The sequence below is a fragment of the Rattus norvegicus genome, chromosome 13, assembly GCF_021556685.1.
Source record: "Rattus norvegicus strain SHRSP/BbbUtx chromosome 13, alternate assembly SHRSP_T2T, whole genome shotgun sequence".
In the NCBI taxonomy this organism is placed as follows: domain Eukaryota; kingdom Metazoa; phylum Chordata; class Mammalia; order Rodentia; family Muridae; genus Rattus; species Rattus norvegicus.
Window position 1 is genome coordinate 47,992,829 of NC_141546.1, and position 14,628 is coordinate 48,007,456.

The window sequence follows — 14,628 nt, forward strand, 5'->3', positions numbered from 1 at the left end:
CAGGCCCAGCTGTGTCCAGATGTGGAGCCCACAGGCTCAGACACGTCAAGGCCTGTTTGTCCAAGACTCACTGCCTTCTCTTCTGCCGCCAGCCCCCAGGGTGGCTCTGGGAAGGGAGGATCTGGGCCTTTCTGAGCTAAGACAGCTGAGGCTTCAAGGAAAAATAGGAGCTTGCTGAGCCTGACATGGTCTGGGGTACAGAAGTAAAGCCAGGAAGGGAAAACCGTGGAGCGAGAGGGGTGTGCACAGCTGTGTCTGCTCCCTGAAACTTCTCAAGGAATCTCGAGTTCCAAGGATAGGCCACAGGCCCCTAAGTTTGTTTGTGTTTTAGACTTAGCACCATTCCACACAAGTCGTAATTGCTCCATGAATCCTGTCAGAGGGAAGGAGGGAAGAAGAGAGACAAGAGTTGGGGTGGGGGTGTTGGTGGTTCCCTAACTTCCCCTCCAAATCAGTTGGCTGCCTAATTAAGACCTGGCAGTATTCTCACTGAAATCTAATTTCTACCACAGGTTGGTAGGCTTATTTCAACCCTAAGCTTCTAGAAGTCTGGACCTCAAGTTCTATGTCTGCACTGCCTCGGCCTCTTTGCTCTTGGACGAACTGCTGATTGAGGGTTAAGGAACCATCTGGAGTCTGAGGGGCAGACCTGAGTTCAAATCCACACACCACCACATTGCCATGGTGCTTTAACCAAGATGCCTAAACTCCTTTTCGCTGACTCGGTTTGCTATTGAACAGGGCAGGGGTAGACTGCAAAGATGGCTCAGTGGTTACAAGCACCTGCTCTCCCACAGGAGCTGGGTTTGGTTGGCAGCACCCACATCAGGCAGCTTACAACCATTTGAAATTCCAGCTCCCGGCGGGGAGGACATCCATGCTCCTCTTCTGACTTCCTTGGGCATTTACACACACACATGCACACACGCACACACGCACACAAATAATAATTAATAAATCTTAACCAAAGAAAACACAGAAGGTGAGGTCCCCGCTGTAATGAAGGCTTAAGAAAACAAGATGGGAAAGCCTGCACAACCCCCACCTCACAGCACCCCAGGAATGCCACTCGCCCTGGGAATGCAGCCTCGCTTGCCCAGAGTAGACAGCTCCTCATGCTGCCATCCCTCCTACTACCCCCTCCTGCATCCCAGTGTCTGTGGACCATGGCCTCTTGACCTTTTCTAGGCTCAGTTCCTGCCGCTGTGACTGCCTATGCCCCCTGCACAATTATTTCTACCTTCAGCTCAACTCTGGACAGGGGAGGTTGCAGTGGTCCCCGGGAGGCTTGCCCTTTAAGAAGGGAGGATCCAGCCAAGAGCCCAGGATCAGTCACAGGGGCAGGACTTCCTATGGGGGTTAGGGTGGGGGGACAGAGATCAGGGGCGGCGAAGAGGCCCTAACACACATCTCACCAGCCTCTGCACATTGTCTGATATTTGCTGCGAAATAAGAACAAAACCAAGTGGCTGCTCTCAAGTTCTACAGCACCCCAGGGTCCTGCCTCCTCCAACCTTCTATCTTGTCCCCATGCCACAGGCTGAAAAGGTTTGCTGCCCTCACCCTGCTCTCCTTGCCTTCCCGGGACCATCCACAGAGTCGGGAAGCTTCCGGTATGGCAGATGTCTTGGCACAGTCACTACCCGAGGGGAAGGATCATACGCACGCCCAGATCTCATCCGAGCAAAAAGGAGCTGCTTCTGCCCTCCTGCAGTGTGCAGAGTTCTTGGAGGGGAGTGACACGGGCCCGGGCTGCCCTGCCATGAGGTCAGCCTACACTGACAGTAAGTGTACTGTGTGGCCAGCCAAGAATGCAGGCCCATGGCTCCAGCCACACGTCAGACGGAGAAAGGGCTCTGGTGCAGACTTAGACTCATGCCACCGAGAGTCTGACAGGCTGTGGGGACAAAGGCTTCAGAATCTTCCTTTTCTAACGGCTCACCAGTCCTCAGAAATAGTGAGAGCAGGGCCGGCTTTTTGTCCACCAAGGGGCACCCGTGCACTGTGAGGAAGGTCCAGCAGGCACTGCCAGCATGGCTCTGTCCAGGGTGAGGAGCAAAGGTTTGGGGGAGGAGCCATTTTTTAAAAAGATTCCCTGGCAAGTGCCTCTCACATTCCGGAACACAGAGGACCATGGACCCCTGCTTGTCCAGAGGCATCTGAGCCTGGCAGCTAGCCCAGGCCCTTCCTGTCCTCTCCCTTCCAAATGTCTCTTTTCTACTTCTGCATGCCTCCTCAGTGGAGGGCTGTGCTCGGATTGGGGAAACCAGGGGAACTTCCTGCTTAGTTCAGTGCCCTTGGGAAGCCACATATATCTAAAGCCACATACATCTAAACATTCACTGAGTACTGTGGCAGCCACCCAGAAAGTGGCAATGAAGAAGCCCTGATGTCTGCCTGTGGGACCACTGGCCCACAAGGTGCACAGTTCAGAGCCTGAGTAACTGGGTACGTCAAAGGATTCAGGAGAGATACTACTGATGCACTGCACCATTGGATCCCATTGGCTGCAGGATTCGGGGCATCATCTGATAAATCACATCCAGTGTCTGACACCTCATTTGTCCTATGAGGAGGGAGGAAGGCTCAATACACATTTGCTGAATGAATTAATTAATTAATGAATGAAGGCTGTTCAAGCCGGCTTCTTGGAGGAAAGGTGGAAGGCTCACACGCATGCCCAGATCCCACCCAATCAAAGAAGAGCCTCTCTGTTCTTTTTTTCCTTTTTTTTTCCCCCCGGAGCTGGGGACCGAACCCAGGGCCTTGCGCTCTTAGGCAAGCGCTCTACCGCTGGAGCCGGTCTGTTCTTAAAGTGACCACGAGACAGAAATGACTGCTTGAGACTTCATCAACAGAGCAAAAAAGCAGCGAGAATCCGGAGGGATAAGACATCAGAACTCAGCCCTAAACTACCTCAGTCTCCACTCACACAAATTGTTCTTCCTGCTCTCTAAGAGGAAGAGGCAGGCTGAAGAGGGTGTGGCTCCCAAGTGCTTCTATCTCCCCCCACCCCCAACCCCGTAGTGTTGATGATTTCCGATTACGTTTGGAAGCGTTCCTTGTGAGTGGCAGTTTCTCATGAGCTTGTGAGCCTCTTGGATGGTGGTCAAGCCTGAGTCTCTTTGTGTAACTGCATTGCCAGTTAAACGCCATGCCTTTATTCCTCTTAGACCTGCACAAAGTTGATGGCAAGAAGCACTTCCGGTCCCTGGCCTCAGGAGTGGCTGGGCCACAGGAAGAGGTGCTCACACCTGGCGATTACTCCGGATCCATAACGCCGAGTGGGAAATGGGGCCACAAAAGCAAAGCGGAGGTAGGTTCTGACTGAAAACACCACGTTTACAGATGGAAGTGGTGTGGGGAGCACCTGGCCCAAGCCCTCACTTAAAGATGGAAAACTTAGACCAGGAAACAAAAATTATTTGTTCAAAGTCACGTGACATCGCCGGCTCGTCCAAACCTGCCGTGTTGTCTCGGTCTTTGGGACTCAGTGCTCCCTCACTACACCATGTTCTTCTTTCTTGGGTGTTACTTAGCCTTTCCCTCAGGCCTTCTGCGGGGCAGGCAGCCTCAGCTCCTGGAGCAGTCTCTGCAGCTAGAATCGGAAGAGTTAGAGAGAGACTGTAGCTGCCTCCTGCTGGCTGTCAGACCCAGCCCTGATGGAGGAGCAAGGTGAAGAAGATGATGAAGACTGGTTTCCTCCCCAGCCCCTCTCACACGTGCCCAGAAGACCCTCAGGCCTCCCAGTCTCTGTGGGCGGGATGGGTGCTTCCAGCTCTGCTTGTCCAATCCCCACCATCCCCTCCCAGAGCTTAGCTGGCTTGGACTTGAAAAATTCCAGAGCAGGCAGAGGCAGCCTGCTTGGCAGACAAAGTTGGTGAAGAGCCATCACAAGAAAGCCTCAAAGATTTCATTTTCATCCCCAAATGACTGGCTTGGAGGGGGATCTCATAAATCAGAAAGGTGCTTTGTTGTTTCCAGTGATGTGTCCTTTCTCCTGCTGGTTGGCAGCCTTCCCTCCTAGGCCCTTCCTTCTCTGCTTCCTGGAGGTGGGAGGGGACTGGAAAGTCAGGAACGGAGGGTAGGCAGGCCACAGGGAAGCACCATTGATTTACTTTAGTCTGGACCACCTATGGCTGTGCCCACCACTTTCAGACTGACTTCATTGGTATTCTATCCCTGACTAACTGGGAAATAGCAAGAAGATGTATTCAGGGAGCATGCTCAAGGGTTTTAACACCTTCCTACCTGTCTCCTCGACAGAGCTGATGTTAGAGGTAGGCCATGGAGGCCACAGAGGGTAGCTGTGTCTATCCGTGCCCAAGACCCTCCCAGCTTGCTGGCTAACCCGACCTCTAGAATCTATCCCTCCACTGTTCCAGAGAGGATTTCCAGAAGCTTCCATATACTAGTCACATCTGCACTTCAGAACATGGATTCTAGCTCACAGCCTGCTCCACACCTTACCAACTCTGGGGCCTTTAGCAAGCTGCTCAGGCTGTCTGGAAACCCAGCTTCCCTACTCTACATAGAGGAACACCATCACAGTGCCTGTCCCATAGGGCCACAGTGGTGGCCTGCTGGTTAATATGTAGCCAGTGTTCAAAGCAGGCCAGTGTTTACTTGATCAATTGGTCCCAGGGCTGAAATAGAGGAAGACACAGCTGACAGCCCATCTCTCAGCAGGCATCAAACGGCTGCTCTCCGCACTGCCACTTCCCCAAGCCCCTTCATTTCCTCAGCAAACACTTATGAGAAACATACTATGTCCCTCTGTGTTTGGTCTGAGGTTTGCTATGTGATCAAAGCAAAACAGTCCATACACTCGTGGGATTTATGGTAAATGCATAGACAGATACATGCTTGGGGAGGGTTTTGTTTTGTTTTGTTTTGTTTTGTTTTGTTTTGTTGTTACAGAATCTCCTTATGCCGGCCTGAGTTTGCACTTTTGGCCAGATCGGAGCTTTGGGGGTCATAGTTCAAGTGGAGCATGAAGCATGAAGGGAATAGGGCAGGGAAGCAACAGGACCCCACTGGGTTTAGAATTCCTCTGTTTACTGGATGAAGAGTGGTTTGGTGTGGGCGAGCATCTGAAGAGAACAGTTGTGTAGAGTCTAAGGGTCCAGGGTGAGAGCTGCCGGTGTTTTGGGGTAGAGAGGCAACTGGGGGATGGATAAAGAATCAGGGTGAGCCTGTGGAAAGGGGGTCCTGTGGAAGGGAGAGCCTGTGGTTGGGGGAGCCTGTGGAAGGGCTGAGAGGCTTACATTGTGCTGTGCTGGAGAGCATTCTAGGTTTTAGGGGTGTGGAATTTGGTGTGTCATGGACGATGATGACATTTGGACATGGAAATGGATTTTGGGGTGCATGTTGGATGGCCCCCTTGCTGTGATTTGGAGGCCTGAGAAGATGGTGAGAGAGAAAGTGTGTGTGTGTGGGGGGGTGTACAAGCTCTTCACCATTTCTGAAGGCGTCTCTTGAATGTGTGCACTTTGCCTTTTGAAAAGTCTGTGCTGTGATCTCAGCACAGAGGCCAAGAGCTCTGAGACTGTGCTCAGGGCTCAGAAGGTGCTGATCCTGCTCACCTGTTCCCAGGACTGTGCCGTGCCTCCGAGTTCCCAGGGTCTACCTCAGCTTAACCTGGGCTCCACTACTGACTAGCCAGGACGAGGTCTCGATAAGTTCACACAGTACCTCAGTTTCCCCTCTTGCAAAATGGCAACTCTAGATGTAACTCTGTTGCTGTGAGGGAAGGGTCTCAGCACACGGTGAATATTTCCACTTGTTCAGCCGAAGGGCACCCATTTATTTCTGCCCTCACTGAGTCACACTGTCCCCTGAAAGCCCCACAATTACCCGTGCCTGCCGGCCCCACCTCCATCATTCCGAGTCGCACGGCTGCATTTTAAATGCAAGCCCAGGCCTTGACAATGATTTCTGGTCACTCTTATTTTGTGAGATGCAGCCCGTGGCGGCGCCAGCCTGCCAGTCTCCTGTCTGTTTTGATAAGGGAGGTTGTGTGGTGCATGGGAAGTTCAATTTTGTGGTCACAGAAAGGGCCACGGACTGTATGTTTACCGACCTTCTAGCATATGATGCATGGCCCCAATCTGGAGAGCTGAGAGAGGTCATACTGAAACTGAGATGGGGCTGCTGGCTGACTCGGCACGAGCAGCCTCCTCCTATTCTCCCAGGTCAAAGGCTGCCTTTCCTGTGAGTTTGAGATATAGGACTAGAGAGACTGACTGTAAACCACTTTTGTCCAGTGACAGGCCCAGGGCATGAGCTGTGGTCCAGCTCTCTGCCCACAAGGCCCCTTCACTTCATGATCTTATCTCCTTCCAAACTCCACTGTTGCGTTCCCTTCGTCAGAGAAGAGCATGGACCAGGCACTGCACTGTGCCACATGCTGGGTTCAGCTTCCACCCCTGGTGTGCCCTGCATGAACACCCCTAAACATTTCTGTGCAGTGAAGACAGCACAACCCCTTCCATACTGGCTGTGAGGATGTGCTCTGCCTTGATCTCTCACCTCTATGACCTTTCTAAGGTCCCCATTTCTACCTCAAAATTGATCTCCTCATGGCCATGGCTTTGGCGTTTGAACTTAACACCCTGTGACATTCCCACATGGTCTCTTTTCCACGACGCGAGCCAGTACCCAGTAGATCTTTTCTTCTGTTTTCCAAGCACTTACTGGGCTCTGCCTATAGGGGGAGCTGGGCTTAAAGGTGACCTGGCACTTAGCAATGGCCCAATGAGAGCAATGGAAGCCCAGGAAGTAATAACCCTTTGATTCTGCAGTCTGTCTGCTCCGCCACCACCACCGCCCGACCTCCGCTATGGCAGAGTGGAAGGACACGGTCAATGCCAGATCTGTGTGGTTGCCCTCTGGCCAGGCACAACAACACACCTTTGGTACCAGCTTCCAGAACTGGTTCACTGCCTGCCAAGAGCCACTTTCTCAAGTTAATGTACTCCTTGTCCACCATGTGTGCTGGGAAGGGTTTTCCCAGGGGTAGCTTATTGGAAGAATTGAATTTCCCCAGTAGCCTTTTTGTAAACAACTCAGCAAGTAGGGGTTGAGAGGAAGGCAGTTCATATTAGCTACCATACCAGTGCTCCCAACTTAACTCTCAGAGGAGCAACTTGTTCAGACTAAAGAATGGAAAACAAATTCTAGAAGATTCTCCTTTGCCTACTTCCTAATTCCTCAAATAAATTGTGATTAGCTTTCTAGCCAGCCTGCTAGTCTGCCTTGGAAAAGCTCAAAGAGAGAACAAGACTGGAGGAAGCACAGACAGAGAGGAAGAAAACAAACCTTTGTACTTGAGTAATGCTTTGTCTTTCCAGAGCACTTTTGGCATTAAAAGCCCAACACCCATCCCATGCTATTATTACATGCTCCTGTGTTCAGTGAGAGCCTGCTCTGATGGATGCTAAGAGAAATGCTCAGCAAATTGGACCCAGAAGAGAGAAAAGTCTGACTAGGGTGCATGATAGAGAAAGTGTATTAACTGGTTTTCTGTTGTAATAACATACCTGAGGCTTGGGTGTTTAGTAAAGAGGCTTGTTTAGCTTATAATTGCAGACTGTAAGAGCCAGAGGTTGAGGAGGACCCAAGGAAAACATCTGGATAAGACAGGGCTGATACACCCATGAACCCACAGCAGCGGCAGAAACTTCAGATAGTCAGCTGTACCCCAAGAGAGGGTGAGCTCCAGGGGCCTCCATGCCTAGCCGAGGAACTATTGATAGTTGATGGCTGCTAAGGGAGGGAGGGAGAGTCAGTTTTCTTTAAGGGTATCTTTCCTGAAGGTCAACCATGCTCCTGTGAATTCCCCACACCCCTGAATATATGGGTAGCACAAATTGGACCCTGTGAGGTTTTAAAAAATATAGGACATGAAGTTGCTAAAAGGAGCTAGGGAGAGGAGTAGGGGTGAATATGATCAGAATGTATGGCAGGTGTTGAGGTTTGGTTGGTTGCCATGTATTGCAATGCTAAATTCTGTACCAGAGGGTCTAGGCCTAGAATGAATTCTCACATTTACAAGCTTTTGTTGTGCAAACCTTGTTCCTTGATTTAAGTAAAATTGGCCATAGCCAATTTCTAGAGGGATTAGAGGTAGGTGGGTTTTGAGTGACCTGGTTGGGGGTAGAGAAGAGAAAGGAGTGAGGAGAGACTAGGAGGAGGAGAAGAAAGTAGAGAGAGGAAGCTACCACGAGGGGAGATGGACCATAAGCACATGGCCAGGAGAAACAGCACGTATCTGGGCCTGGAGTTAGCAGAGTAGAGTAGTAGAACAGTAGTTCTCAAAGCTAAATAACCGTAGTCTGAGATGGGGAATGATGGTGCGACACAGGTCTGGTCAACCAGAAACAGTCCTTTTGTCTTGTTTTGTATTCGGATATGAGAACAAAAAAGAGACAAGGCCAGAATGTCTTTTTTCTTTTCTCTCATGGCTCCTTGAATAGTCTATGGTGTGACTGGTTAGGTGGTCAGGTGGCTGGTAAGTTAGCCTGCTTACAACCAAGAGGATGGAAACACTGTTTAAGGATCAGAAGACGGGAGGAGCTAGACTTGAGCCTCCTTTTTTTTTTTAAGCATTCATTTGTTTATTATTTCTAAGTACACTGTAGCTGTCTTTAGACAGCTACCCTCAAACCCCTGAGTTTACCCAGACCTATTTTCCTGCAGGGCGGCGAGGGTGAGGCACACAGGAGAACTGTGCTATCCTCTCCCTGGAAGGAGCAAGCTCATCCTCTCCATCTGTCCTAAGAAGACCAGAAAACAGGAAGGGTGAGTTCACGGACCTCCTCAGAGCCTCGTTCTCCTATAGTGGACGAGGTCATCTGGTGTAGTCTCCAGGCTTAGGCAGGAAATCCCCACTGCATCCAGAACAGATGGAGAAAACACTGAATGAATTAGCTTCAGGCAGGGAGCTAGAACAGCTGCCAGGCTGAAGAGGCCTGGGTGAGACTTGCTCAGGCTGCTCTTAGGCCTGATGTCATGGGATGGGGGTGGGGAATTTAACTTTGAGGGAACTTCATCGAAGGACAAGGTCTAGTGTGCTAGTGTGCATTCATCTTCCACCAACCTATGAGCTCCTTCAAGTCAAGCACGTGGGAGTCATGTTTGTTCCCACTCTCTTGTAAGTTACCTGGCACCAAAATGGTGCTCAATAAATATATTTATATAAATATATACGGAAGGCAGAGAGAAGAATGCATTAAGTAGAACCACACAAGTGAACTGTTCAGGGGCTGCAGGCCCTGCCCCTCCCCGTGCCTGCCTTATCTTCCTTGCAGACTGTTCTCAGAACGCTCCCTGGTTTCTCTCTTGGCCCTTCAGGTAGAATTCCACCACTACTTCCTCTCCTGCATTCCCTGACCTTTGGCATCCCCAAGGCCATACTTGTTCACCACCTCCCCAGCATTTGGTGAGTGAGTTGAGTCTCTGCTCATCTCTCCTCATTAGTAAGCAGAGTTACTTGAGGAAAAAGACACGAACTTATTATCCCTTGGGCTGAGGGACAGGTTTTCTGGCCAGAGGGTCAGAAGGTCTCATAGCAGCTAACCGAGGTGAAGGGTTAGGATGAAGATGGGAGGTAGGTGGGAATGAAAGGCTGCCTCTCGGGGGGCTGGCAGACAAGCAAGGCAGCCATCTGGGCATCCCCAGGGTGGCTTTCATAGAGACTCCATCAGCTAGAACAGGATGGAGAACCCGGTCATGGTTCAGGGCTCCAGCACCTGGAAAGAGGAGAATGACCCTCAAGGATCACAAACCATTTTGAAGAGTTCATCTTGGTCTTTCTGAGTTCTCACAAATAATCAAAGAAAGCCTAAGAGGTACTCTCAGTATTCTCAAAGACTTAATAAAATTCTCACATGTGTAAGATTGCAGAAGGTAAATTAATCTTTGCCTTTGGCTAGGGTTTTATCAGCACCGCATCCCCACAGAGAAATAAATAACCTTATATATTAAACTTGATGAATAAAACCTTTCAAGATGTGGTCCTGAGCCCTTACAGACCATGTCTCTTTCCTGCTCTTAAATTCCTCATGTCCCTTGGAAAAGCCAGTTTGTTGGTACCCAGACGTCACATTCCTGTTGTACTAAAGATGTCTTGTTGTCCCTGTCTGCCAGTCAGCCACCAACTATAATTCTAATAACTTCATCCCCAGAAGAGATGGCCCCGAGAGACCACACAGCTGACCTCAGCAGGCCTCGGGCTGAGACTGAATCAGCAGATGCTAGCCTCCTGCCTTCTTGACAACCCCATGTGCCTGTGTGAGTTTTCCTGGTTTCCTTACTCCTTCCTAAATGGAACCTTCTCCAGTTCTGCTAAATCAGCACCCACTCTTCTGCTACATACCTCTACTGAACCCCAGTGTCAACTCCCATCTATAAATCCACAACTGCCAGGCGAGAGGGTCCCCAGATCTGTGTGAGGAACAGCACTCTGACTTATGCTTAACGTTGTGTCTATCAGCCCTGGTATCAATGATGTCACCTAAGAAAGCTATTTCCTTCCTTCTTCCTTCTCTAAACCATTCCCGTCTTCAAAAATCAACTCACTGAAGAGTGGTAAGTCGAGTGACTGATAGAAAATTGTCAGGAAGTAAAACAGCATTTAGTTCCTACTGACCATCCATGAGTCGCCCCAAGAAAGTAGGAAGAAGGAAGCTTACAGTTTCCTGGAGAGCCCTCCCTGCCTGTGGTCACAGAACAAAAGTTGGGATGTTCAAAGGCTTGTGCCTGGCCTCTCAAACTGCTGGTCCTCTCTAGAGAGAGGGCTGATCGCATTTAGGCTCTGTAGGTTGTTATGCCGGTGAAGGCAGGTACAGGATAGAACGAGGCCTGTCATTGGATGAGAAGGAAGGATGGGCGGGAGAGAAGTTTTAGAGAGGAGGAGACCAGAGCAAGAGGGAGGGAGAGGCTGAGAAAGCATGGCAGCCATGGCAGTGGACGTTGAGATTTCTCTCTGCACATTTACAGGTTGTTATGACTTCATACGGCATAGACTGTACAGGATTTTGTGCTGTTTAGATGGGCAATTATATCCTATCAATGGATCAGAGGTTATTGTGTGGTGTGTTCTTTCATGTGGCAACTTAATTGAGTTCAAGAGAGTGTGTGGCGGCGGGACACTGAGCCTGCCATGGAATTGGGATGCGTATGCCTGGCATGGTGAAGCCTGCCTTGGGAACTAGATGGGTAGAGAGATTGCTGCCGGGCTCAGAGAGTAGCCATCAGCAGTGTGATATGGGATGGAGCTTAGCCGGTGAGACACTTTGTTGACTGAGATGAAAATATCCCACGGATGCAGCGTGGCCCTACGGTGCCAGCACTAGGGTGGGAAAAAAGAAACCTTTTTTAAAATTATACCACAACAGGGCAAGAAACCACTAGTAAATTAAGATTATCAGCCTAAGAGTTAGATACAAAGTTTTATTTTCTAAGTAAGAAGGGGCCAGCGCCATGTTGAGTCACATGATGTCTCAAGGGCGGGAACCTTAAACAAGGAAAAACTGGCAGAGTTTAGACGCTGCATGTTTCTTTAACAAAAGTTGTTTGGAAAAGGATTTAATCTATGTTTGGTTTAATTGCTTAAAGATAGTAGAAAAATTAATGCTCTATTAAGTCTTACAGGATTCTCATATTCTTTTTTTTTTTTTTTTATTAACTTGAGTATTTCTTATATACATTTCGAGTGTTACTCCCTTTCCCGGTTTCCGGGCAAACATCCCCCTCCCCCCTCCCCTTCCTTATGGGTGTTCCCCTCCCAACCCTCCCCCCATTGCCGCCCTCCCCCCAACAGTCTAGTTCACTAGGGGTTCAGTCTTAGCAGGACCCAGGGCTTCCCCTACCACTGGTGCTCTTTCTAGGATATTCATTGCTACCTATGAGGTCAGAGTCCAGGGTCAGTCCATGTATAGTCTTTAGGTAGTGGCTTAGTCCTTGGAAGTCTCATATTCTTTCTAACATGGGCTCCACGGGAATTTTGGGTTTAAATCCGAGTTAGACAAGCTGCCTGCTTCTTAATGACAGGTGTTATTGGAAGGCGATTAAGTTTGTTTTTAGAAGAAGCGAGTACAGAAATTACCGGAATGAGGTGGGGATTTTCACCCACAGTTCCGAACTTAGGGACAATTATTCACTGACTCCAAGTAGAGAGTTCTGATATCTACAAATTAATAAAGTTATTAAAAACAGACGTCTGTACACCAGACAGAGTGTGTACAGACCTTTATTACGGAAGTTATTAATAAATAAAAATCTGAGGCTCTGGGTAGACATTGTGACAGATCGATGTAGTTTAGGCTAAAGTCCTGGTTTGATAAGTTGCTGACTTCTTACTGGTATTGGAATTGATAGAATGTGTTTAATTTGTTTTATGAATTACCCCGCTAAAGGCCACGTGGCTCAATGATGCCGGCTAGTGAGGGTGTGTGGTTATTTTTGATATTTACAACAGGAAGCTCAGGTTTTTTTAATGTGGGCTCCATGGGAATTTTAGATTAATTTCCTGTTATGACAAATTAGAGAAGTCTAGACAGGCTCATACACTATTGTTTAGTTTACTTTCTTTTTTTAAAATTGTTTTAATATTCATAATGTGTGCGATTTTGAGTTTTATGGTTATAACCTCTTAAACAAAGAAAGACTAGCAGCTCAGAGAGTTAGAGATTAGAAGCTGTATGTTTCTTTAACAAAAGTTGTTTGGAAAAGGATTTAATCTATGTTTGGTTTAATTTCTTAAAGATAGTAGAAAAATTAATGTTATTCCTCTGGGAGAGATTGCAAGATACAAGCTTTTCTGGCTACAGACTAAGGAACACGGATTTTTTTTTTTTTTTTTGGTTCTTTTTTCCGGAGCTGGGGACCGAACCCAGGGCCTTGCGCTTCCTAGGTAAGCGCTCTACCACTGAGCTAAATCCCCAGCCCCGGAACACGGAATTTTTGGAGAAAGGTTTTGTCTTTGTGTTTTTAAAAAGGGTGATCAGGCTTTGGACACCTCCCAGAGTTATACTGATTAGATTTGATAGAGGGAGACTGCCTGAAGAACTAAATTCAAGAGAATCAAAAAGATTATCTTGATTCTAAACTTTTGTCTTGAGAATTATATTTTGCAGAATGTTCCTGCTTGGATTCCTGATCTCAAGGAGTTTCAGCTGGGTCCAGTCCACACATCAGGCTACAACATTTACACTTTTCATATCCCCTACCACCCAAACATATCTCAATGCCACGTACAACTTGAAGAAGTTATAGACGAGTCATTGCCCTGATTCCCTGGACTTTTGGGGGGCTGAAGGTGGTTATTCTAAGGTTGTTTTTATGAGGAATTTTGAAATGGTTATAATTTAACAGGGAGGAATTAGCTAGATTGAGTTGTACAGACATAAACTCATTTGGTAACTAAGCTAAAAATCATATCTTTACTTTGGTATAGAACTTACTTGTTACAAAAATTTAAAAGTACAAGGTTTGGTCCCATTCCTTCTATTGACAAGCTTCTGAGTTGATTAAACATAGGAATTAGTGGCCAGATAACAAATCCGTGGCTCCTAGTTCACCATTAGAGTGTTTTTAAAATATTCTCGTCAGTAATAGCTGAGAATAGTTAATGGACAACAGTCCACATTACCTTATATAGACAGATGGTTTTCAAAAACATCAGAAATCCGCAAAATATAACATTTAAAGTTATTTATCTTTTGTTGAGACATATCTGCTCCTCACAGTTCCCCTTTGGTGGATTTAACAAAGAAATTGAGCATCTCTACCTTTAGGTGAGGTAATACTTTGTGGCTAGGCAGTCACTGGGCAGAAGCTGCCTATTTCACCTACAGACTAATACTGTCCAAAAGCAGACACTTTATGCAGAATAGTTGACTGGTAATCTTTGCTGAGCCAGAATTATCAGCCCTTCAAGATTTCTGCATTTCTAGAGTCTGTCAGTTGACCCTAGGCTAGACGGCTGAAGATTTGTGCCCACATGTTGCTAACAGAGGACTGTGCTAGTGGAGATTTGTCTCCACAACCTCTCAGTTCTGGAAACCGTGTTAGGCGTCCTATGTTTATAGATATTTGGTCATTCTCAGATTTCTGTCAGGGTTGAAGACTGACTATAGTCTCCTAGCCTACTCAAGCTGTTTAACTTTGAGAAGACATATTTAATTAGATAGTTATCAGATAGTATATAAGCTAACCAGGACATAACATAGATTTTAAGCCTTTCTTAAGCTGGAATGGATTACTAAATGTTCTCTTTAACTAATAAAACGTTGGACTGGGTGTTAGGTGTATTTTATGCGTTTAAATTACAAAATAAAAATTGTGCTGAACTTATATTTGAAAGAAAAGGTTTTGTGTTTTCTTTTAATTAGAAGGACGGAGCAGCCGAGAGAACATGGCAGTGGATGTTGAGATTTCTCTCTGCACATTTACAGGTTGTTATGACTATTCATATGGGATAGATTGTACAGGATTGTGTGCTGTTTAGATGGGCAATTATATCTTATCAATTGGGTCAGAGGTTATTGTGTGGTGTGTTCTTTCATGTGGTGACTTAATTGAGTTCAAAAGAGGGTGTGGTGGCGGGACACACTGGAGCTGCCA

General features: G+C 47.6%; 1 protein-coding gene across 6 annotated transcripts; it reads left to right on the forward strand.

Annotated features, from left to right (window-relative positions):
* The first annotated feature begins 1,244 nt into the window (after window positions 1-1,244).
* LOC148001616 (uncharacterized) lies at window positions 1,245-14,372 on the forward strand. 6 transcript variants are annotated; one of them, XR_015635932.1, is made up of 5 exons: window positions 1,245-1,784; window positions 3,174-3,316; window positions 8,701-8,802; window positions 9,355-9,442; window positions 10,191-14,372. XR_015635932.1 is itself a non-coding variant. In XM_087581956.1 (4 exons), the coding sequence occupies exons 1-3, from the start codon at window positions 1,616-1,618 to the stop codon at window positions 8,779-8,781; spliced, it is 393 nt and encodes a 130-aa protein (XP_087438082.1). In that variant the 5' UTR covers window positions 1,245-1,615; the 3' UTR covers window positions 8,782-8,802; window positions 13,125-14,372. The 6 variants fall into 6 exon arrangements, 4 of the variants coding, with proteins under 4 accessions (XP_087438082.1, XP_087438081.1, XP_087438084.1 ...); XR_015635933.1 differs by having other exon boundaries at window positions 1,376-3,064; XM_087581956.1 differs by lacking the exon at window positions 9,355-9,442 and having other exon boundaries at window positions 13,125-14,372.
* Window positions 14,373-14,628: the final 256 nt, after the last annotated feature.

Bases quoted from the DNA above. Each gene is read 5' to 3' on its own strand.
- LOC148001616 (XM_087581956.1), top strand. From the start codon at position 1,616: ATGGCAGATGTCTTGGCACAGTCACTACCCGAGGGGAAGGATCATACG. The intron at 1,785-3,173 runs GTAAGTGTACTG...TATTCCTCTTAG, and splicing joins GAGGTCAGCCTACACTGACA to ACCTGCACAAAGTTGATGGC. The intron at 3,317-8,700 runs GTAGGTTCTGAC...ATTTTCCTGCAG, and splicing joins GCCACAAAAGCAAAGCGGAG to GGCGGCGAGGGTGAGGCACA.